General features: G+C 38.2%; 1 protein-coding gene across 7 annotated transcripts in view; it reads right to left on the bottom strand.

Annotated features, from left to right (window-relative positions):
* Positions 1-26,750, bottom strand: part of DMXL2 (Dmx like 2) — a 187,741-nt gene that overhangs the window by 130,679 nt on the left and 30,312 nt on the right. For all 7 annotated transcript variants that reach the window (XR_004431994.1, XR_004431995.1, XM_033190115.1 and 4 more), the window contains exons 2-4: positions 11,940-12,065; positions 3,779-3,850; positions 147-225 (exon numbers count right to left, since the gene is read on the bottom strand). Coding sequence is in view for 5 of the 7 variants with exons in the window: in XM_033190115.1 (XP_033046006.1) it covers positions 147-225; positions 3,779-3,850; positions 11,940-12,065 (277 nt within the window). In the remaining 2 variants the exon portion in view is untranslated. The remainder of the gene's footprint in view (positions 1-146; positions 226-3,778; positions 3,851-11,939; positions 12,066-26,750) is intronic.

Raw genomic sequence — 26,750 nt, 5'->3', positions numbered from 1 at the left:
TACCAAGAAGGAAAAACTGTATTTGTCAACAAAAAGAAAATATAATATATTGATCATTTTCTTTTTATGGGAGACTATATCACATTTTTATCATACATTTAAAACAAAATTTAATTTAAATAATTTTAAATATGATTGCTAAATACCTTGAGGATCCCATGCTAAGTTGTATGTCACAGAACTCAAAAAAAACTGCCCAGTTTTAAGCCACTGGCACTTGAGTTGCTGAAATATATAGACAAAAAGAAATAAGAAAAAAGAAAAAGATGTTTTTAAAATAATATCCCAAAACACTACCATTTTATCATTTTCTTCAACTTAAGACCTTATGATCTGAAACAAAGATGAAAATATTTCACTATTATTTTCATATACTGTTTTAACATAACTTTCACTGGTTCCACTACTATTTATTATACCATATTGAGCTCCTTGCCATGCCCAAACAAAGCAGGTTCTCTCAGGCTTCCTTCCATGCCCATAAATACCTTCTTATATTTAGGATATCCTATTCCTCACGTCTCCATCTGCAAACCCCTATCCTTCTACTAAGATTAGCTAACTCATCATCTCTGCTATGAAGCCTTCTCTGACATCCTGGCAGCACCAATACCACTTTTACATTCTGCCATTATAACACTGATCACATGGAATTAGTATTTGTTTATACATCTGACTCTCCCATTAAATTGCAACTCTTCAAGGACAGAAACTGTGTCATAACAATTTCTGTTATCTTCAGAGTTTCTAATGGCTGGCACAAAGATGTTAAATAAATGTTTATTAACACAAAATAAATGCACGTTAGGAAGAAATGCAAATTGTCATAATCCCATGGACTCAATGTCTAAAAGAAAACTAGATATATCTCCCCAAAAGTCAACCCATCTGCACTATATTGTATATATAATCCACAAACTTTATATCTGAATTTCTATCCTATTTTCTTAATATTTTCATTCTAAAAGGTGATTTAAAGTTTAAAAGTCAAAAACCTTTGACATGAAATACATTCTCTAAGTAAACAAAAGTTTATATATTTCTTTGTAGTACATAAATATAAAATGTCCTTTTGTGAGAGGACATTTTTGGAAAGCTTTGCAAAGCTATGTTACCTTAGGCAAGCTATATGTTAACTGCTTGGCAAATAATACTTTTTAAACGGTAATGCCCTTTCGTGTTATAGTATTTTAAGAATATTTAACAATTTTTAAATGTATACAACGTTTCCTGACTACCTCGAGGCAGAATTTTAAAATACAGCTGCATTCCAACAGTCTGGGAGGCCATGACAGGAGGATTGCTTAAGGCCAGGAATTTGAAACCAGCCTGGGCAACATAGCAAGACCCCCATCTCTATAAAAAATTTAAAAATTAGCTGGACATGGTAGCTCATGCCCGCAGACCCAGCTACTTCGGAGGTTGAAGCGGAAGGATCACTTTAGCCCACAAGTTTGAGGTTACAGTGAGCTATGATCACACCACTGCATTCTAGCCTCGGTGACAGAGCAAGACTCTGTAAAAAAAAATGTGTCGGGGCCAGGGGGGTGGGAAATGTGTGTATGTATCTGCAAACCCTGCACTTCATTATCCAAAAATAATTTTACATTTTATAATCAGAGAAAATGTTAGTTTTAAACCCTACCACTGCTGACCAAACAACAATCACAACAGCATAACACGATTTTAAATACTGTTCAACGAATCTATTTTAGTGTAGCAATTAAATAATTCTTAAAATTATAGACATCCTTAACACCCTTTCCTTTAGTGTTCGTTAGAGTGTAATCTGTGGAGCAAGTATCTTGAAGAAATTTGGGGAATGAGACCTGGAAACCTAAATTTTTAGTATGTGCTCTAGGTGACTCTTAAGTAGTCCAAAATTTGATATCCATTTCATAATACTATTATAGGGAAAGATTAATACTTTAATTTATACTGTTTTAGGGGAATGTAAAAAGATATATCAAAATACATATATTTAATGAAAAAATTCCAAAACCATTTGTTTTAAGGCATTTCACTTAAAAATATACTTTAAATATTACTTGTAAATATATACTCAGCATTCAGATTTAGCATTTGCAATTTTGATTATTTGTGAGTGATAGTAAAAATTTAATGCATGCAGTACTTTTTAATTCTAACCACATTAGATGTTTTGAACGTTAAGTAAGACAAATATAATATAGCACCCAGTGTGAATCTGAATGGTTCACAATGTGGTATGCTTAACCACTTAGCTGAGCTGGTAAGTGAGCTTTTTAAACTCCTTCATTTGACCAACATTTAGGAATACCTACTATGTTCCAGATACTTTTTTTTTTTTTTTTTTTTTTGAGATGGAGTCTTGCTCTGACACCCAAGCTGGAGTGCAATGGCACAGTCCAGGCTCACTGCAACCTCCACCTCCTGGGTTCAAGCGATTCTCTTGCCTCAGTCTTCTGAGTAGCTGGGATTATAGGCGTGTGCCACCACACCCGGATAATTTTTGTATTTTTAGTAGACACAGGGTTTCACCATGTTGGCCAGGCTCATCTCAAACGCCTGACTTCGTGTTCCACGCGCCTTGGTCTCCCAAAATGTTGGGATTACAGGTGTGAGCCACCGCATCTGGCTGTTCCAGATACTGCTCTAAGTACTGGGGATTCATCAGTGAAAAAAAGAAACAAAGTTTCCTACCCTTATGTACCTTTAGATAACATTCTACATAGCAAACAATAATAAATAAATGCTGTAAAAAAATTTTTAAATAGCAAGATAAGCGGGGGTGCAATTTTTTAAAGGGTGGTCAAGGTAAACCTCATTGTCAAGATATTAGTGAGCAAAGACCTAAAGGATCTATGGGAGCTATCCTTGGAGATATCTGGAGGAATAACATTCCTGACAAAGGAAACAACCAACACAAAGGCTCAAAGAGGGAAGGTTAACTGAGAAACAGTAAAAATACCAATGTGGCCAGAGTAGAACCAGAGAGGACAAGAACTTAGGAGGTGAGCTCTGAGACGTAGTAAGTGTGGGACTGCGTAGAAGGGAAGTCGTAGTCTACAAAATGCTTTTGGCTTTTTATCTGAAAGAAGTACGGAGCAGCTGGGCATGGTGGCTCATGCCCATAATCCCAGCACTTTGGGAGGCTGAGGTGGGAGGATCGCTTAGCCCCAGAGTTCAAGACCAGCCTGAGCAACACAGGGAAACCCCATCTCTACAAAAAATTTAAAAATCAGCTGGCCATGGTGGTGCATGCCTGTAGTCCCAGCTACTTAGGAGGCTGAGGTGGGAGGATCACTTGACAGGTTGAGGCTGCAGTGAGCAGTGATCATGCCACTGCACTCCAGCCTAGGGAGAGTGAGACCCTGTCTCAAAAAAAAAAAAAAAAAGAGAGAGAGAGAGAGAAATATGGAACCATTACAAACTTTTAGGCAGAGAAATGGCATGACCTGCTCTACTGAGAATAGAGACTGGGGTTGAAGGCAGTAGGAAACCAGATATCAGATAGAGATTAGTAATCCAGATAAGAAATAAGAGTAGTTCAAACTAGGGTAGCTCTCAATTAACACAGGAAATCTCAATTTGCAATATTCTAGAGACTTGGGTTTCTAAAAGCACTAGGGATGTATCCCCAGTGAATGTAAGGATCCTTACATAAAGCACTAGACCAATTTTTCACTGATACTCTAGTCTATGTTCAGCACTAGCTCCTAAGGAGCCTTTATTAACATCAACTGGATTCTAAAGTTAACTAGATTCTAAAAGTATTCTATTATTGGTTAATACTTACACAATTTCTTTTATGAGAATTTATGCCCAAGGGCTCAAATATACAAACAGCATTACCATATGAAGCTGCAATCTAAAAAAGAATAAATATAGCATTAATATCTAGAAAAGGGTAAAATAAAGTTATCTTCCTTTTCATAATAATGTATAAACTGATTACATATAATATAATCTCAATACAGTATTCATGGTTTATTTCCTTCCATAAATATACCTGGAAGTGTACTGGAGTTAAGAGTCTCTCCTCTGTTATCAAAAAATTCAGCAGGCTTTATTTTACACATCAAATACAAGGCTGATCTATTCAAACAGATCATATTTGGATGGACAGCTGGCAAGATGGCCGAATAGGAACAGCTCTGGTCTGCAGCTCCCAACGAGATGGATGCAGAAAGCGGGTGATTCCTGCATTTCCAGCTGAGGTACCAGGTTCATCTCACTGGGACTGGCTGAACAGTGGGTGCAACCCACGGAAAGTGAGCTGAAGCAGGGTGGGGCATTGTCTCACACGGGAAATGTAAGGGGTTGGGGTATTTCCCTTTCCTAGCGAAGGAAAGCTGTGAGAGACTGTACCGGGAGGGACAGAACACTCTGGCCCAGATACTGCACTTTTCCCACGGTCTTCACAACCGGCAGAACAGGAAATTTTCTCTGGTGCCTGGCTCAGCGGGTCCCACCCCCACGAAGCCCAGCAAGCTAAGATCCAGTGGCTTGAAATTCTCGCCGCTATTACAGCAGTCTGAGGTCGACCTGGGATGCTCGAGCTTGGCTGGGGGAGGTGCATCCTCCATTGCTGAGGCTTGAGTAGGTGGTTTTACCCTCACAGTGTAAACAAAGCTGCCGGGAAGTCTGAACTAAGCAGAGCCCACCAACAGCTCCCTGAGACAGAGCCCCTGGGGGAAAGGGTGATTGTGGGTGCAGCTTCAGCAGACTTAAACGTCCCTGCCTGACAGCTCTAAAGAGAGCAGCAGTTCTCCCAGCACAGCACTCGAGCTCTCATGCAGGACAGACTGCCTCCTCAAGTGGGTCCCTGACCCCCCGTGTATCCAGACTGGGAGACACCTCCCAGTAGGGGCCAACAGACACCTCCTACAGGATAGCTCTGCCTAGCATCTCCCAGAGGAAGAAACAGGCAGCAATCTTTGTTCTGCAGCCTCCACTGGTGATACCCAGGCAAACAGGGTCTGGAGTGGACCTCCAGCAAACTTCAGCAGACCTGCAGCAGAGGGGCCCAACTGTTAGAAGGAAAACTAACAAACAGAAAGGAAGACTATCAACATCACCAACATCAAAGAAAAAAGGTAGATAAATCCATGAAGATGGGGAGAAACCAGTGCAAAAAGGCTGAAAATTCCCAACACCAAAACACCTCTTCTCCTCCAAAGAATCACAAATCCTCACCAGCAAGGGAACAAAACTGGATGGAGAATGACAAATTGACAGAAGTAGGCTTCAGAAGGTGGGTAATAACAAACTCCTCCGAGCTAAAGGAGCATATTCTAAACCAATGAAAGGAAGCTAAGAACCTTCAAAAAAGGTTAGATGAATTGCTAACTAGAGTAACCAGCTTAGAGAGGAACATAAATGACCCGATGGAGTAGAAAAACACAGCACGAGAACTTCATGAAACATACACAAATTATCAATAGCTGAATCGGTCAAGCAGAAGAAAGGATATCAGAGATTAAAGATCGACTCAATGAAATAAAGCGAGAAGACAAGATTAGAGAAAAAAGAGTGAAAAGAAACGAACAAAGCCTTCAAGAAATATGGGACTATGTGAAAAGACAAAATCTACGTTTGATTGGTGTACCTGAAAGTGACGGGGAGAATGGAACCAAGTTGGAAAACACTCTCCAGGATATTATCCAGCAGAGCTTCCCCAACCTAGAAAGACAGGCCAACATTCAAATTGAGGAAATACAGAGAACACCACAAAGATATTCCTCGAGAAGAGCAACCTCAACACACATAATTGTCAGATTAACCAAGGTTGAAATGAAGGAAAAAATGTTAAGGGCAGCCAGAGAGAAGGTCGGGTTACCCACAAAGGGAAGCCCGTCAGACTAACAGCAGATCTCTGGGAAGAAACCCTACAAGCCAGAAGACAGTGGGGGCCAATATTCAACATTCTTAAAGAGAAGAATTTTCAATCCAGAATTTCATATCCAGCCAAACTAAGTTTCTTAAGCGAAGGAGAAATAAAATCCTTTACAGACAAGCAAATGCTGAGAGATTTTGTTACCACCAGGCCTGCCTTACAAGAGCTCTGAAGGAAGCACTAAACATGGAAAGGAACAACTGGTATCAACCACTGCAAAAACATACCAAATTTTAAAGACCATCAATGCTATGAAAAAACTACATCAACCAACAGGCAAAATAATCAGCTAGCATCATAATGACAGGATCAAATTCACACATCACAATATTAACCTTAAATGTAAACGAGCTAAATGCCCCACTTAAAAGACACAGACTGGCAAACTGGATAAAGAGTCAAGACCTATCAGTGTGCTGTATTCAGGAGGCCCATCTCACATGCAGAGAAGCATATAGGCTCAAAATAAAGGGATGGAGGAAGATTTACCAAGAAAATAGAAAGCAAAAAAAAAGCAGGGATTGCAATCATAGTCTGATAAAACAGACTTTAAACCAACAAAGATCAAAAGAGACAAAGAATGGCATTACATAATGGCAAAGGGATCAATTCAACAAGAAGAGCTAACTATCCTAAATATATATGCACCCAATGCAGGGGCACCCAGATACATAAAGCAAGTTCTTAAACACCTACAAAGAGACTTAGACTCCCAAACGATAATAGTGGGAGGCTTTAACACTCCACTGTCAATATTAGACAGATCAACAAGACAGAAAATTAACAAGGATACCAGGGCTTGAACTCAGTTCTGCACCAAGTAGACCTAATAGACATCTACAGAACTCTCCACCCCAATCAACAGGGTATACATTCTTCTCAGCACCACATCACACTTATTCTAAAACTGACCACATAATTGGAAGTAAAATACTCCTCAGCAAATGCAAAAGAATGGAAACCATAACAAAGAGTCTCTCAGACCACAGGGCAATCAAATCAGAACTCAGGATTAAGAAATTTACTCAAAATCTCACAACTACATGGAAACTGAACAATCTGCTCCTGAATGACTACTGGGTAAATAACAAAATGAAGGCAGAAATAAAGATGTTCTCTGAAACCAATGAGAACAAAGACACAACATACCAGAATCTCTGGGACACATTTAAAGCAGTGTGTAGAGTGAAATTTATAGCACTAAATGCCCACAAGAGAAAGCAGGAAAGATCTAAAATCGACATCCTAACATCACAATTAAAAGAACTAGAGAAGCAAGAGCAAACATATTCAAAAGCTAGCAGAAGACAAGAAATAACTAAGATCAGAGCAGAACTGAAGGAGATAGAGACACAAAAAACCCTTCAAAAAAATCAGTGAATCCAGGAACTGGTCTTTGAAAAGATTAACAAAATACAAAATACATAGACTGCTAGCCAGACTAATAAACAGAAAAGAATCAAATAGACACATTAAAAAATGATAAAGAGGATATCACCAGCGATCCCACAGAAACACAAATTACTATCAGAGAATATTATAAACACCTCTACACAGATGAACTAGAAAATCTTGAAGAAATGGATAAATTCCTGGACACATACACCCTCCCAAGACTAAACCAGGAAGAAGTTGAATCCCTGAATAGACCAATAACAAGTTCTGAAATTGAGGCAGTAATTAATAGCCTACCAACCAAAAAAGTCCAGGACCAGACGGATTCACAACCGAATTCTACCAGAGGTACAAAAAGGAGCTGGTACCATTCCTTCTGAAACTATTCCAAACAATAAAAAAAAGAGGGAATCCTCCCTAACTCATTTTATGAGGCCAGCATCATCCTGATACCAAAACCTGGCAAAGACACAACCAGAAAAGAAAATTTTACGCCACTATGGCTGATAAACATTGATGCAAAAATCCTCAATAAAATACTGACATACCAAATCCAGCAGCACATCAAAAAGCTTGTCCATTACGATCAAGTTGGCTTCATCCCTGGGATGCGAGGCTGGTCCAACATACACAAATCAATAAATGTACTCCATCACATAAAGAGAACCAATGACAAAACCCACGTGATTATCTCAATAGATGCAGAAAAGGCCTCTGACAAAATTCAACAGCGCTTCATGCTAAAAACTCTCAATAAACTAGGCATTGATGGAACGTATCTCAAAATAATAAGAGCTATTTATGACAAACCCACAGCCAATATCATACTGAATGGGCAAAAACGGGAAGCATTCCGTTTGCAAACCAGTACAAGACAACGATGTCCTCTCTCAACACTCCTATTCAATATGGTATTGGAAGTTCTGGCCAGGGCAATCAGGCAGGAGAAATAAATAAAGGGTATTCAATAAGGAAAAGAGGAAGTCAAATTGTCTCTGTTTGCAGATGACATGATTGTATATTTAGAAAACCCCATCATCTCAGCCCAAAATCTCCTTAAGCTCATAAGCAATAAACATACGAAAAAAATGCTCATCATCACTGGGCATTAGAGAAATGCAAATCAAAGCCACAATGAGATACCATCTCACACCAGTTAGAATGGTGATCATTAAAAAGTCAGGAAACAACAGATGCTGGAGAGGATGTGGAGAAATAGGAACGCTTTTACACTGTTGGTGGGAGTGTAAATTAGTTCAACCATTGTGGAAGACAGTGTGGCGATTACTCCAGGATCTAGAACCAGAAATACCATTTGACCCAGCAATCCCATTATGGGTTATATACCCAAAGGATTATAAATCATTCTACTGTAAAGACACATGCACATGTATGTTTACTGTGGCACTATTCACAATAGCAAAGACTTGGAATCCGCCCAAATGCCCATCAATGACAGACTGGATAAAGAAAATGTGGCACATATACACCATGGAATACTATGCAGTCATAAAAAAGGATGAGTTCATGTCCTTTGAAGGGACATGAATGAAGCTGGAAGCCATTTTCTCAGCAAACTAACACACGAACAGAAAAGCAAACACTGTATGTTCTCACTCATAAATGGGAGTTGAACAATGAGAATGCATGGACACTGGGAGGGGAACATCACACACCAGGGCCTATCAGGGGGTGGGGGGCCTAGGGAAGGGATAGCCTTAGGAGAAATACCTAATGTAGATGATGGGTTGATGGGTGCAGCAAACCACCATGGCATGTGTGTATCTATGTAACAAACTTACACGTTCTGCACATGTGCTCCAGAACTTAAAAAGGATAATAAAAATATATATATGCACATAAAAAAATCACATTTTTCATAAGAATTTTTTTAATATAAAAACAACTATTAAAAAATACATTTCAAAAGCACACATCTTTGTCAGAAACTTTATAATCCAGTGAAAATAACATAAAATCCATGAGAAAAGCATCAATTAATAACAGGTCTTAAAAATATTTCAAATAAAATGGCCTAATTATACCATCAAACAGAAAATACCAATTGAGACACCATCTAGAGGAAGGAATAGAAAAAACAGGCCGGCCGGGCGCGGTGGCTCAAGCCTGTAATCCCAGCACTTTGGGAGGCCGAGACGGGCGGATCACGAGGTCAGGAGATCGAGACCATCCTGGCTAATACGGTGAAACCCTGTCTCTACTTAAAAATACAAAAAACTAGCCGGGCGACGAGGCGGGCGCCTGTAGTCCCAGCTACTCGGGAGGCTGAGGCAGGAGAATGGCGTAAACCCGGGAGGCGGAGCTTGCAGTGAGCTGAGATCTGGCCACTGCACTCCAGCCTGGGTGGCAGAGCAAGACTCCGTCTCAAAAAAAAAAAAAAAAAAGAAAAAACAGGCCAAGATGAAGTCAGGGAGCCATACACTACACCTGGGGGAAAGAGCTGAAGAAGACATCTCCAGAGGACTGAAGCAAGAAATTCAGGGACCAGGAGGATTTTGTTCCATGTCACATACCTGATAAGAAAAGACATAAATCCCTCTGTTCCTAGAAACTACCAGAGCCTGTTTTCCAATAATTTCTTGAAGGCTAGTTCCAAGTTCATCCTCCTCTTGGTAAGATTTAACTACAGGGCACAGATCAAAAACCATCCTTTCTGACACCTCTGCACCCCAGTTAACCTTTAAAACTCCATTAGGTATATATTCTTTTAAGGTCTGCCAAAAATATCCCCTATGATTTTTAAGGCACTGTCATGCCAAAAAGTGATTTTAACTCTTACCTAACATCTAACATTCTTTCCAAGAAAAATCATAATCCACAACAGAAAGCTACTTAAAATAACATGCAAAAAGTGTTGTGAATGATTCCATTCAACATGTCAATGAATGAATGAATGATTATAACAGACTAATACAAAGTCACGAATGTGAAAGTTATCACCACAAGAACTGGGGGATAAAAAGACTAAAGGAAGATGTCAACAAAGACAATAAAGATACTACAATTTTGCCTTATTTACATTAAACCAGCTCAAGAAAAGTAGAAACACAAGTTGCTCTGTTTCCCATGGTATGAATACCAATGTGTTACACACCTTTTTTTTTTTTTTTTTTTTTTTTTTGAGACGGAGTCTGACTCTGTCGCCCGGGCTGGAGTGCAGTGGCTGGATCTCAGCTCACTGCAAGCTCCGCCTCCCGGCTTTACGCCATTCTCGCGCCTCAGCCTCCTGAGTAGCTGGGACTACAGGCGCCCGCCACCTCGCCCAGCTAGTTTTTTTGTATTTTTTAGTAGAGACGGGGTTTCACCGTGTTAGCCAGGATGGTCTCGAACTCCTGACCTCGTGATCCGCCCGTCTCGGCCTCCCAAAGTGCTGGGATTACAGGCTTGAGCCACCGCACCCGGCCTATATACCTTTTTAAAAAATTTTACTCCCAGAGAATGTGTTCGTTGCGATTATCACTGGCACTTGAGCTATTTACTAAAATTCACCTCTGACAACTATCATACAACTTTAGGCAGGCTTAAGCTACCTTGCTTGGCCTAGAGAGAAGAGCAACAAAAAATTAATGAGAGAAATCTGACATTCTCCGTGTTTTCTAAAATAAGTATAAGCAATGCTTGAGGGTGAGGAGTACCTGGGGGGAAAATTAGAAAAACAAGAAACGAGTATCAGGAAACACCAGGAAATCCAGTGTTCCAATACTAGGTCAAATGTATCACTGAACTGTCAAGTACTGGTACATTTACACAAATATTAAAGCTTGATATGGGCAGTAGGATAGGGCAGGATAAATGGTATAATAAAGTAACCATAATTTACCATTCAGTATAAATGTGTATGATTACTATTTATCAACATGAATATTCTGATTTAACATATCCTTGACCAAATTTGTTACCCAATAAAGAACAATTTCTAGAACACTAAGATAGTTTAAACCATTACAATGATTATAGGTAAAAATCTTACTTCTCTGTTCTTGTAGAGACATTCAACTCGGCTACATAACATTGGCCTTACTGAATTGCTGGGGTATACAGCAAACATGCCATATTGACATGCAACCAAAATTTGATGTACATTATGTTTGAAAATTGCGGGAGAGGTACATATGATGAAATTTTAACTATTTCAAAATAAATCGTCTGTTTTAAAGCCTGAATGAACTATAAGACTCTTCACTCAACAAAAAAACTTTCATTATGCTAACAGATTTTACAAATCTCTTCCTATATGACAAGCATGATATTAGACATTAACAACTTGCAGAATTTCTTAATACAACTTTGATGTTATAGTATGAGGGACATAAGGGGTGCTAGGTAGAGAAGATAAAAGTTTACTTCCCCTTACTGGCTTAATGGCTGCTAGAAGTAGTACCTGGCAGAATGTCAGTATGCACAGTATTGTAAGGCCTACAGATCTCTGAAGACAGTATACATACAGCTGTAGAACAATTGTCAAATTATCAGTTTAATGGCACTTTACAATTTGTACAAACCTATCGCTTTACAACTTCTATTAACAGCCACCCAAGCAATACATAAGAAATTATAGACAAGCTTTGCATAAAAGGGTAAGAATATTCTGAGATTATTAAACACATTTTTAAATGACATTTAGTAAAGAAATTAAATCCCTTACTCTTCCTTGTTGGTTAGAACACTCCACACAGCTGACTTGGATGTTTCCATGTTTAGCACCAGGAATGATCTGTACACATTCAAAGTCATTTGCCAAAATAACAATATCACAGCCTGATCCATATGCCTAAAAAAAAAAATTTTACAATATATAAGATACATAACTTTTGAAACCTTATTACATAATATTTTACCTTAGATTTTATTGCCATTATAAAGTATACCTTGGGACATTTTACAAAATAGTTAATATAAGAATATCAATTTCTAAATAAGAACATTAAAAATCACATAAAAAATAAACTGATGACACTCCATGCATTATCATTCAACAACTGTTACTAATAGGAAAAGAGTTCTTCCAGTTCTTAAACATGACATCCTCTGTTCCTGCAGGTCATAAATTATTCTGTTTAGACTTTCTCTCCAAAGTTCATCTCAGTAAACCCTAAAGTATAAAAGCTCCATCTAAAAATACTAAGACATTGAAGACTACAACTGTGTTCCCAGGGTTCAAACCAGACTTAAGAAACATCAATATGGAAATCAGGCATGCATTTTCCAACACAATTCCACATGCCTTAAAGAGCTAGTGAAGTAGACATGAACAACAAAGGCAGAATTACATGCACTAAGGCAATGGCTAAACTTAAATGCATCAACGACTCAAATGAATCCATAACGCAGCCTGCCTCCAATATCCACCATCCATCCCCAACATCATCAGGCCTGAGGGAGAAAGGAAACCAACCCAAAGTTGTTTTACCAAAGGTAAAAAAAAAAAAAAAAAAAAAAAAGTCAAATAAAACAGAAAATGAACAAATTTATATAGAATATTGGGCACATATCCCTATATGGTCTGGAAAATAGACTACAAAACAGAAATTGTTGGGAAAATTCCCATGTCCAACTCTAATAAGTAAAACCACACATTTCTTCCTATTGCAACACTTCTTGCTGTATGCTATTTCTGTTTTGCAATGTTGTGAATTTTATGACATAAGGGTCAGAGAGTGGGGACATTTTTCTTTTTCTTCCAAACTATATATGGATTAAATATTCAAAACAACCTAACCCAATTCTCAAAAGAAAAGCGCCATTAAAAGCCAAGATAAACATAAAACTTATGAAACGGTATTTTCCTCACTGTTTCCACACCCTTAAGCAATGTGGTTATGACCTACAAAATAGAGATATCCAAGAGCAGGGCTGACATGTGATGATATCCAAATCAGTGACCCATGCCCTGAAGGGGTCCATATAAGGCTGCTAATGAAAGACGGAAATGAAGATAAAGACCAGACAGGAAGACATTACTTCTACTAAAACTTCCAATGTTACCAAAATCCTGCCGTAACCACTATATAAAACATCTTAAACCCATGTGTTTATAAAAATCAAAAAGTTCACCAAAAGAAAAGCAAAGACAGAATTTTAAGCAAGAAAAATATAGAGAAAAATCACTCACAAGAGGAAATGATCACTTACATTCTTATAGACAAGGCAGACTTGGTTATACCATGAATTCAGGAAAGCCAAACTGAAGAATATTGAGTATATGCAGAAGAAATGTTTCAATCACCATGCTAATTTTTGAAGTATAGTATTAAAATAACAAAAATCATCTTACACTTGTGTAGCAATTTCAAAATTTCCAACATGCCTTATATCATTATCTCAGCAAAGTGGATTCATGGAAAAAGCACAGACTTTATCTAGTTTGAAATTACACACAGTTTTCAATTTTGGTTATGCCATGCTGTGCTATCTTAAGAAAGTTATTTAAGTTCCCTGAGCATTTCCTCATGGTAAAATGAAGCAAATAATACTTGTCTCTTAGGATACTTACGAACACTAAAATGGAAAATGTACACAGTCATTTAAGTAACAGAACAGTGCACCAAGTCTCGAGTCTGGGCTAGTGACTGGGAACACTAAAGTACAAAACATGGTCCCAGTTACTCTAATGGGGAGATGAGTAGGTAAATTACTAATTAAAGCTAAATGACAAACTGCGATGACAGAGATAGCCATACAATACTAGAAGACAGAAGAGGTACTCAACAAGTGTTGTATCACTCTCTCTTTAATCTTTGCAACAAATCTGGAAGGTAGGCCGGGCGCGGTGGCTCAAGCCTGTAATCCCAGCACTTTGGGAGGCCGAGACGGGCGGATCACGAGGTCAGGAGATCGAGACCATCCTGGCTAACACGGTGAAACCCCGTCTCTACTAAAAAAATACAAAAAATTAGCCGGGCGAGATGGCGGGCGCCTGTAGTCCCAGCTACTCGGGAGGCTGAGGCGAGAGAATGGCGTAAACCCGGGAGGCGGAGTTTGCAGTGAGCTGAGATCCGGCCACTGCACTCCAGCCTGGGCGACAGAGCGAGACTCCGTCTCAAAAAAAAAAAAAAATCTGGAAGGTAGATATTATCATTATATAAAGAAAAATTCAAGTTCATTAATTTGCCCAAGATTACAGTTACTAAATGCAAAGTGTTCAAACTCAAGTCCTTACAATTTTTACATTCTTTTCCCTACATTATATATCAAAAAGACATAAAATATTCCAGATAAATATTAGTACACTTTGTTTCTCTAAAGATGGGCCATCCCTAGCAACTGCTACTTAAGATAAATTCACTCTTACAGCTCAGTCACTGAAAAGGTTTTTTACTCTTCCCTAGATAACCATAATTGCCTGATGTTTTCCAGAGGATGTGTACTATACTCCATTTTTCTGATCCGGCAATAGTTCAAATTGGAGGCATCAAAATCACCTAGGAAACTTGTCAAAAACACAGATTGCTCAGTCCCACTCCAGACTTTGAATTAAAATCTTCATGGATAAAATAATTTGGCAATATCTATCAAAATCTTAAATACAATATACCTTTTGATCAAATATTCCCTATTTTACCCTAATAGTCCCTATTTTGCCCTACTTATATACATATATGCACAAAAGTTTGCCAAAATATATGTAGGACATTCAGTGCCTCAGTATCTATAGTAGCAAAAACTGAAAATAATTATACCACTCATCAGTGAGGAGTAGTTAAATAAATTACTGAATTACATGGGAATACTATATAGCTACTAAAGGTTAAGAGGTTGGGTACAGTGGCTCATGCCTGTAATCCCAACACTTTGGGAGGCCAAGGCAGGAGGATCACTTGAGCCCAGGAGACCATGAATAGCCTGGGAAACACAGTGAGACTTCATCTCTATAGAACATCAAAAAATTAGCTTAGCATGGTGTCACATGCGTGCAGTCCCAGCTACTTGGGAAACTGAGGTGAGAGGATCACTTAAGCCCAGGAAGTCAAGGCTGAAATGAGCTATGATTGCACCACTGCACTCCAGCCTGGGTGACTAAGTGAGACCCTGTCTCAAGAAAAGGAAAAAAATAGAAAGTTTAAAGACCACTGGTTTAGAATGGTTTCAACCCCCCTACCAAGCTAGTAATTCCCATCAAAATGGAACAACTTATGTCTGGTGCTAGTTTCCTGTTGAACCAGAGTTAGGCAATGCCTACCATTTTATATAATAACCATGATTACTGCTAGAATGGAATCTCTTAAACTATTGCACACTAACAGCTTGAAAAAGTGCACAGGGGCATTTTCCAAAGAGTCTAATGCATAAATAACCCAAGTGTGGAAGAAAAAGGGACTCATATAATCAGTCAGTATTGAATCATGTGTATTCTGTAACTGGGGGCCCATGAGATTTTAATGGCTTTAAGGCATGTTTAATGTCTGTCTGGTTCCCACTATACTGAATGGTTCATTAGAGCAAGGACCTCACCTTGTCCTTGTTTACCACTGTAGTCCCAACACCTAGCACATAAGCAGCTCTCAATAAATAGCTGTGTAATAAATTATTAAAAGTCTTTCTAACCGAATGTCTGGCTCCAGAAATCTAAGCACTTAGAAACTTAGTCAAAGAACATGGAGTTGAAACACTGACACTGCCTTGTTGCTAACAATTTGGCCAACCTATCCTCATAAGCTTAAGAAAAGAGGGAGAGATTTTGACTGACTTTCCAGCTAACAGTATCAACAAATGTAGAAGTTCTACTAGAAGAGAATCTACCTAAGCCTTCCTTATAATTCACCATTTACTGAATACCTACTATGATCAAGCTGTTTTGCTAGGGTCTTTACAAAAATTATCATTATCTTCACAGGCCTGCTTTTGAAGACGGAGAAACTGAAGCCCAGAAAGGATAAGTAATTTGCCCTAGTTCACAGAATGAGGATTCATTTGCTTCACAGTAAAGTTCCTACTGTTTCCACTGCATTGCCCTACCTCTCTTCCATGAAGATCTTGTTGGTGCTAGAAGGAGTATGTTCATCTTTGTAATCCCAATTAATTTACCACATCATGGAGCACAGAATAAGCATTCTGTAAAGACCAACAGTTTATACAAAAGCGATAATTTACTCAAAAGATTCCCATTCTCTCAATTTTAGAGAGATCAAAAGTGATTTTGTTCCATTCTTTTTCAGAATCCAGTATTACCAGAGGAAGAATGTTTAGTGCAGGAGGAAAAGAGGGTGCTCGTTAAGACTACAAGTAAATACTAAATTGACCCCAGAGAGTATGGATGTGGGCTCCTTTGTGTTAGATAAATGAAATACTTCTGACTAAGCTAAGTTAGTAAAGTCAGTAAACTAACTTCTTCACATGTGGGAGACAGGTCACAGGATTATTATAGGGAGGCAAGGAAAAGGACAGCAAGCCTTTTCTGGAGAAATGGAATCACTGGACTGGATTATCCCTCCTTGGATTCTTTGTAGAGCTGACCTATGCCAGAGCACGATATACCAGCGTCCTGCTCTTCGAACAGTACTGACCTATAAAACACTTATCTAGAAATCAAGGATATGGCTCAGCCCCTACCCACAGAGAAGGCCCAAGAAAAGAGGAAGGGTCTTAGAAAAACTGCTTTCCTTCCATTCATGTGGGAGGATTTGTTTTATAAAAGTACTAAGCTGATGATAAAGAATGATTAGCTGATATCAGTAATTCATAACTAAGAGATAATTCTGTAGCATAAGCTGTTACATCCAAAACAAAACTTTAAAAATATTAACCCTCGGCCGGGCGCGGTGGCTCAAGCCTGTAATCCCAGCACTTTGGGAGGCCAAGACGGGCGGATCACGAGGTCAGGAGATCGAGACCATCCTGGCTAACACGGTGAAACCCCGTCTCTACTAAAAATACAAAAAACTAGCCGGGCGAGGTGGCGGCACCTGTAGTCCCAGCTACTCGGGAGGCTGAGGCAGGAGAATGGCGTGAACCCGGGAGGCGGAGCTTGCAGTGAGCTGAGATCTGGCCACTGCACTCCAGCCTGGGTGACAGATCGAGACTCCGTCTCAAAAAAAAAAAAAATATTAACCCTCACTTGTTATAATCCTATTCTTAGAGACCAAATCCATCCTATTAGGAAAGAGAAAAGTATTCTCTGCTTTGAACATTGAAACTAAAAGTTTTCAACCTGAAGTCTAATAGACGTAGCCATAGATGGCCTCTGTAGGTCTCTGAACTCCTAAAAATTGTATTTAAAGTTGTGTGAATGTGTTTCTTTTCTTTGCTGTGGTATTATTACCACAATAAAGATACTGCTGCTTTCTTTAGAGCAGGGGCCCCCTATTTCTACCACCAGTCCATGGCCTATGAGGAACTGGGCCTCAGAGCAGGAGGTGAGCAGTGAGTGAGCGAGCATTACTGCCTGAGCTCCACCTCCTGTCAGATCAGCGGTGGCATTAGACTCTCACAGGAATGCAAGCCCTATTGTAAACTGCACACACTAGGGATCTAGGTTGCATGCTCCTTATAAGAATCTAGTGATAAACATAATGTGCTTGAATCATCCCGAAACCATCCCTCTCCCTCACCGCTCACTGTAGAAAAACTGTCTTCCACAAAACCACTCCCTAGTGCCAAAAAGGTTGGAGACCGCTGCTCTAGAGGGTTTAATGTCCTCATGAACAATGCAAACTTTGAGATCACTGACAACTACTGACAGATGTGTCTAAATATAAGAGACAAAAAAAGCACTGATAAGGAGTATTAGACATGTTGAGAGGACTTTTAATACGCAGTATGAAGAGGCATAACACACTCATTCAGTCTTCTCTAACTTTAGTTTTATATATAATTGTCTTAAGTACATTATTTTCAGAAAAGAAAACTAATACTCTAATCCCACAAACACTGTTCTAATTTCTCAAATTTCCTTTATGTCTCAGATAAATTGAAGTGGAGAGTAACAAAATGAAAACTTTTAAAAACCTTAAACAAACATGACCACATTTCCTGTGAAATTACAGCATACAACAGATTAATTACATTGGCATTTACTATAGAATAGTTGGATGTTTTAACATCCCAGAAGTTACAGGGTCAAAGCTTGAGATCATTGACAACTACTGATATGTGTCTAAACTTCAAAAACCAAAAAAAAAAAAACCCTGATAAATGAAGGTGCATTAAGCATGTTGACAGGTTTAACGAAGTACCATAATCTTACCAAGAATACTGTATCAAGAGTATTACTATTAAACTCCCACCTCTCCCTGGGAGTGAGTTTTGATCACTGTAAATATGTCTACTTTTCTACAGAAGAAGGCACATCTTATTAAGAGTTAGAAAACCTATTCAACATAGTGTTGGAAGTTCTGGCTAGGGCAATCAGGCAAGAGAAAGAAATAAAGGTTATTCAATTAGGAAAAGAAGAAGTCAAATTGTCCCTGTTTGCAGATAACATGATTGTATATTTGGAAAACCCCATTGTCTCAGCCCAAAATCTCCTCAAGCTGACAGGCAACTTCAGCAAAATCTCAGGACACAAAATCAGTGTGTAAAAATCACAAGCATTCTTATACACCAATAACAGACAAACAGAGAGCCAAATCATGAATGAACTCCCATTCACAATTGCTTCAAAGAGAATAAAATACCTAGGAATCCAACTTACAAGGCATGTGAAGGACCTCTTCAAGGAGAACTACAAACCACTGCTCAGTGAAATAAAAGAGGACACAAACAAATGGAAGAACATTCCATGCTCATGGATAGGAAGAATCAGTATCATGAAAATGGTCATACTGCCCAAGGTAATTTATAGATTCAAGGCCATCCCCATTAAGCTACCAATGACTTTCTTCACAGAATTGGAAAAAACTACTTTAAAGTTCATATGGAACCGAAAAGAGCCCACATTGCCAAGACAATCCTAAGCCAAAAGAACAAAGCTGGAGGCATCACGCTACCTGAATTCAAACTATACTACAAGGCTACAGTAACCAAAACAGCATGGTACTGGTACCAAAACAGAAATATAGACCAATGGAACAGAACAGAATCCTCAGAAACAATACCACACATCTGCAACCGCCTGATCTTTGACAAACCTGACAAAAACAAGAAATGGGGAAAGGATTCCCTATTTAACAAATGGTGCTGGGAAAATTGGCTAGCCGTAAGTTAGAAAGCTGAAACTGGATCCTGTCCTTACTCCTTATACGAAAATTAATTCAAGATGGATTAGAGACTTAAATGTTAGACCTAATACCATAAAAACCCTAGAAGAAAACCTAGGCAATACCATTCAGGACATAGGCATGAGCAAGGACTCCATGTCTAAAACACCAAAAGCAATGGCAACAAAAGCCAAAATTGACAAATGGGATATGATTAAACTAAAGAGCTTCTGCACAGCAAAAGAAACTACCATCAGAGTGAACAGGCAACCTACAGAATGGGAGAAAATTTTTGCAATCTACTCATCTGACGAAGGGCTAATACCCAGAACCTACAAAGAACTCAAACAAATTTACAAGGAAAAATCAAACAACCCCAGCAAAAAGTGGGCAAAGGATATGAACAGACACTTCTCAAAAGAAGACATTTATGCAGCCAACAGACACATGAAAAATGCTCATCATCACTCGCCATCAGAGAAATGCAAATCAAAACCACAAGGAGATACCATCTCATACCAGTTAGAATGGCAATCATTAAAAAGTCAGAAAACAACAGGTGCTAGAGAGGATGTGGAGAAATAGGAACACTTTTACACTGTTGGTGGGACTGTAAACTATTTCAGCCATTGTGGAAAACAGTGTGGCGACTCCTCATGGATTTAGAACTAGAAATACCATTTGACTCAGCCATCCCATTACCGAGTATATACCCAAAGAATTATAAATCATGCTGCTATAAAGACACATGCACACGTATGTTTACTGCAGCACTATTCACAATAGCAAAGACTTGGAACCAACCCAAATGTCCATCAATGACAGACTGGATGAAGAAAATGTGGCACATATACACCATGGAATACTATGCAGCCATAAAAAAGGATGAGTTCGTATCCTTTGTAGGGACATGGATGCAGCTGGAAACCATCATTCTCAGCAAACTATCGCAAGAACAGAAAACCAAACACCACATGTTCTCACTCACAGGTGGGAATTGAACAATGAGATCACCTGGACACAGAAAGGGGAATATCACACACCAGGGCCTATTGTGGGGTAGGGGGAGCAGGGACAGACAGCATTAGGAGATACACCTAATGTAAATGATGAGTTAATGGGTGCAGCACACCAACATGGCACAGGTATACAAATGCAACAAACCTGCACGTTGTGCACATGTACCCTAGAACATAAAGTATAAAAAAAGAGAGAGAGAGAAAAATAATTACAAGAAGGAGATATCATTTATTAAAAACCTACTGGGTGAAGGATATTATACTATTTGCATTCTATATTCCTAATCTTTCTTTCAAGACTGCAACAGTCCTAGAAGTTGGTTATTAATCCCACCTTAACATTTTTGAAAATGGAATTTCACAAGATTTAATCAAATTTCTAAGTCACAAGGTAAATACATGACTATAATTCAAACTCAGCCCTCTTTACTGTTTTTTCCACTTCACTAATGACATTTTTCTATTGTTTTGTTTTCTGTTGCTCAAATTTTTTGCTCTTTATTGGTTAATTACATTTCAGTTCTTCACTTCTGCTGTATCTTTGCTCATAAACAAAAAAACTAATAAGAAGACAGGGTTGTCTGGGCTTTGATGGTTACTTGGTTGCACCAAGAGATCTTACAGAAAGAGTCTTAAGAGGCCAATGTTGACATACGAAAAATCTTACAACCAAGAGGACAAAACACAGGTTAACAAAGATTTCCCAGGAAAACACCCATTCCTTCTCTCCATTTTAGTCACCTAATTAAAATCCTAGCTCTTTATGATACTCTCAGAATTATTAATTTCTAAAAGGACAAATAGGTTTCCTTACATTCCTGATTAAGCAAGAAATTTCACAAGTCACATATCCATTGAAATCATGTACAAGGTAAATAAGGCACATAAAATGTTTAATTTTAATGTTTTCAGTAACAAGATTTTCTTTTTCATAGAGGAAATAACACATATACTAAATTTTAAAATTAAATAAGAAAATGAAGTCACCTTCTCATCCTGTTCACCCTTCTTACCCCTCCCCTCCTCATTCCCAGGAAGCAATTACTTAATAATTACCTATGAACCCTTCCTGAAATGTTCAATATATAAAAGTGTATCTTTTATAAATCTTCTTTTAACATAAATGGGATCATGCTATACACAATTCTGCCACTTCTTTTCCACTTATTTAACAATGCATCTTGAAGAACTTTCTACATCAGCACAGAGGAAATTACTTCATTCTTCTTAATAGTTGCACAGTATTAACATTTCATGTTGTGGTTTTGCCATAATTTTGGTTGTTTCCAGTCTTTTACTATTTCAAACAATGCTTCGATGAACATGTATGCATAGATGATATATGTGTATGTGTCCAAGAATCCCTACAGGATAAATTCTAAGATATAATATACTGGATCAGTGATTAAAATTAATTGCAACTGCAAATTGTCTTCCAAAAAGATTACAGCCCAAAGGTGTATAAAAGTACCTATTTCTCCAGTTACTCACTAACCCCAATCATTATCAAATGTTTTAATCTTTCCATTCCAACAAAACCTAACATCTCCCTGTTCTAATTTGTATTTTTATTAGAAGATAAGCATCTTTTCATATATTTATCAGCCATTTATATTTCTTTCTCTGTAAACTGACTATTCATATTATTCGCCCATTTGTCGTTCTGCAATTTTTCACACCTACAAACCCTTATCATTATTAACTCCCACCCACCACCAAGCACCGCCAACTCCAAGATAAATAAAACTCCTACCATTGATATATGAGTTCACATTACAGTAAGAAAAGCAGGGAAGGGGTAGCATTTGAATAAATTCTTTTGTCCACATGATTGAGAACACACTTTACTGATATGATTCAGTTATTCTAACTGCCCAAAGTCTACTCAAGAGTGCTGAATAAGCAAAATAAACACATGAAAAAGGAACTAAACAGCATGAAGAAAGCTTAGAGCAAAAAAGTTTAACCTAAGTCAATGATGAGTACAGAAATGCGGGAAATAACCTAATAACGACTGCTTGTGTGGTAATCAAAGGGACTGTTCCTCTTAGAAACAACTTGTATCAGAAAAAGCAAAATGAACAAAATTTACACAAGTAGCAGTAGAAAAAAGCAAAGCTGTGGGTGGTATGTTGAGGGAAACATAAGACAAAGCTTGACTACAAATATGTAAAAACAAAAATCTATGGCCAGAAAAAAAACAACAGAAGAAAACTTAAGAAAACATTCTAAGTGTTTATGAGTAAGTGGTAAAAGGCAAAATGATTTCAACTTTCTTCCTAACTACTCCAAAACAGCAACTGGCCTGAAAGAAAGAACTTTCTTTATAAAAATAAAATTTTAAATTTAGACTTTAAAAAGAGCAATTTAATGTTACTAAAAAAAATCGCCAATTTTGATAATTTACTAATAGATGGAACTATAACAAACTTCTAAGTACTAAGCTAAAGAGAAACATACTTTTGGTCCAAAGTAAGTCTATTTACACACCTCTGATAAAGAAGAAAAATGTGTTTTTTTTGTTTACTGGTGGTAGTAATATCTGAAAGGAAAATGAGACCTTGAAAAGCAAAATATGCAATAATTATTTGCTCTAATTAACCATTATAAAACCAACTCTGTCTCCAGCTTGCCTACATTCTCAATAAAAGGTAGATCCAGAAGTGGAAGTCAAAAATCTTATCTCTTATATTTTATGTGTTAGTACTTTTAATAACTATTTATATGTCAGTGTTAAGAATAAACCATTCAAAGTATTCACTGTCAAAAATCTCTAAAAAAAAAAAAAAAAAAAAAAGCAACACTATAAAAATCAGCCCCATGGCCTGGCCAACATGTACAGAAACCTACAGTCACCTTTTAGCCTCAAATTTATTCTCAAAAGCTTGGAGTATGTAACAATTTCCTTCATAACAAATAATGAAGTAAAATACTACTTTTTAAAATAGCTACTTCTAAAGAAATAAAAAGAACATTTTTAAATGACCCAATATTGTTTAGGGTTTTTGTGTTTTTTTTTTTTTTTTTTTTTTTTTCTGAGATGAGGTCTCACCCTGTCCCCTAGGCTGGAGTGCAGCGGCACAATCTCAGCTCTCTTCAGCCACCACCTCCCAGACTCAAGCAATCCTCCCACTTCAGCCTCCCAAATAGCTGGGACCACAGATGCAAGCACCACACCCTGTTAATTTTTTGTATTTTTTTGGTAGAGATAGTATTTTATCATGTTGTCCAGGCTACTTTCGAACTCCTGGGCTCAAGGGATCTGGCCAGGAGCGCTGGGATTACAGGCCTCATCCTCCTAAAGCGCTGGGAGTTACCGGCGTGAGCCGCCACACCAAGCCACAATATTGTTTCTCAATTTGTTCTTAATACATTTTACATTTGAAAGTTTTAAAGTTAAGTGTATATTATGTCATATATAGCAACATTAACAGGTAATATTTATGACAACTTCAAATTATTTTTGTAACTATTGGAAATTTCTAGAAAACCATTTAATCTAAATGTTGATATTTTGAGGGAAATGGTCGTAAGTGTCCCAAAAAATTTGCTTAAATAATATGATTAAACTATTAAATTGTAATTAAACTTCCAACACCTTCAGTATGATGGAAAGAGCAGATTCCTGAGACTCTAGAGGAGCTAACACTATAACAATGGGTACATCACACTCTTCCTATAGATGTTTCCTTCAGCAGCCAAATGAAAGATTTCAGCTAGATCACTTGAGACTCCTTTTTTACACTGTAGTTCTGTGATTGTAGTACACAAATTTGCCTCAAAAAGCCTCCAAAAGATTAAATAATCCAGTGTGCACTATTTTATATAGAGCCGTAGGTAAGCAGACACAGTATGTTCTTTACTTTGTGATGTTTCCCCTCCTCACAGATGGCAGAAATAGAGGATGGTCCAGAATAATGACTAGTAGCCATCTGGAAATGATGGTGGCTAATAACCAGCTGGAAAAGATGAGCTAAGCCAATCAGTCTACTCAGGGAAATTTAAACCAAAAGACCCAGAGTTACCAGAAAGAGTGGAGCTGAAAAGTCATGCACATTCAGGAATATGGCAACTATTAAGAATCATGTGCAACATGAAGAGGAACTCACAAGTTTCAGAAGCAAATAGATCAGATGGCCAAAGACAAAAAGACCTATGAGAAAACAATGCATAAAATCCCTAAGACAAAGCAGTTGATACTACTAGCTTTCTATTTCCAATTACTCTGAAGTCCAACTGCCCTTCCTTGATGGTTTATTGTGTATATTAAAATAAACCTTGCTCTTACTTCAGTACATGTGTCTCTTGCCCCGACTAGAAGCAAAACTGGTACAAAGATTAGGGATATACAGAGCAGGGCTTCAAAGAAAATGTGGATTTGGCCATGAAATTAGGGTAAGGAGTGCAGTGAGAATGCTGGGAGGAAAAGAGAGCGAAACAGGATATATATAGTGAGATGAGTTACTAAAGTTATCTGTGATCGCTTAGAACCCAGAATATGTGATTACAAGGCTTTTCAGCATTAGATAGCTAACTGTACTTTTTTCAGCCTTTAATAAAGAATAGAAAAAGTAAAGAGCAAGAGTATCGTACAGCATCAAATCATACAGCTTTTCTGGAAAACAATTTGGTATTAAGAATTAGGAGACTATAAAGAGATTTAAATAGAGTACTTTGATTCAGTTAGTCTGTTTTTAGGACTTGATCCTAAGAAAACATCCAGACATGCAAACAAAGACCACAATTAGTATTAAGATGTTTATTGCACAATTATGTAAAGTAATAAAAAAGGGAACAATCTGAACAACACATAATAGAAAAATTATGCTTTATCATGTCAAATGTATTGTTCATCTTATTCACAGGCCTTTCTAGAGAAAAGTGCCCCATTTACAGTCCTTCTGAAAGGTCAGCCCTGGCAGACCACGTGATCAACACCCACAGTATAAAACTGACTGGGCCGGGCGCGGTGGCTCAAGCCTGTAATCCCAGCACTTTGGGAGGCCGAGACGGGCGGATCACGAGGTCAGGAGATCGAGACCATCCTGGCTAACATGGTGAAACCCCGTCTCTACTGAAAAATACAAAAAACTAGCCGGGCGAGGTGGCGGGCGCCTGTAGTCCCGGCTACTCGGGAGGCTGAGGCAGGAGAATGGCGTAAAGCCGGGAGGCGGAGCTTGCAGTGAGCTGAGATCCGGCCACTGCACTCCAGCCTAGGCGACAGAGCAAGACTCCGTCTCAAAAACAAACAAACAAACAAAAAAAACTGACTGGATCCGGGGTTGACACTTGATTCCAAAGACCAAGAATTTAATACCAAAAGCTATAGGCTGGCAAGCAAGCTATGATGTGGTCTGGCTTAAAAGAGTGAATTGGGCCAGATTCTACTTCCTAGATATTCAACTAGTAAAATTAGGAAGTGTAGCAGGTAGTAACAGGCACTAAAGCCAAAATGGTTTTATGTACACAGAGGCCAGGGCACTGTGATTTTCATGTAAGCCAGTTTTAATAGACCGAACACAAAAAGAGGCATAGACACTGTGAGACCACACAGCCCACTAGGAAGAGTAAGCAGTCCACAGAAATGAGTCCCTGATAACTGAGGCTCAGCTGTACTACAACTTGTGTTACAAGATTCTTGGAAGATTTGTCTTCTATTCCCTTTTCTATATCCTTAAATTTCCCATTACTAAGGTAATCTGCCTTGACTAGTTCCATTTAACTTTTTTTTTTTAAGAGATGGGCTCTCACTATGTTAGTTGGACTCAAACTCCTAGGCGCGGGTGATCCTCCCACCTCAGCCTCCCAAGTAGCTGAAACTACAGGCATGCCACTGCACCCAACTTCCATTTTAATTCTTTATTCAGCAACTATTTATAACACAGTAACTGCTAAGCATTAAGTCAACAAATGTCTACTGAGCAGTTACTCTAGACCAGGCACACAGGGCATAACACATTAGAAAATACACACAGGATCCTGCCACATGTGCTTACATTTTGCCAGGACAGGAGGAGAGAGAGAAATGGACAATAAGTTTTTGTTTGTATTTTTTAAATTTGTAAAGCCTTGAGACTCTCATTAAAAATAGTAGACAAACATGCACCTATATAATCCCTCACAAAACCCACTAAGATAATGTTTTAAATTTAGAGGTGTACCCAAAACATACTCCGCAAAGAATAAATTAAAGTGAGCACGTGTAACCACCACCCAAGTAGAGAAGAGTATTTCCAGCAACTCAAAAGATCATCCGTCCCTTCCAAATTACACTTCTCCCTCTCAAGCAAAAGTAGCCACTAC

This window comes from Trachypithecus francoisi, unplaced genomic scaffold, assembly GCF_009764315.1.
Source record: "Trachypithecus francoisi isolate TF-2019V2 unplaced genomic scaffold, Tfra_2.0 Lachesis_group3, whole genome shotgun sequence".
Classification (NCBI taxonomy): domain Eukaryota; kingdom Metazoa; phylum Chordata; class Mammalia; order Primates; family Cercopithecidae; genus Trachypithecus; species Trachypithecus francoisi.
This window is presented reverse-complemented; position numbering and strand designations above follow the sequence as displayed.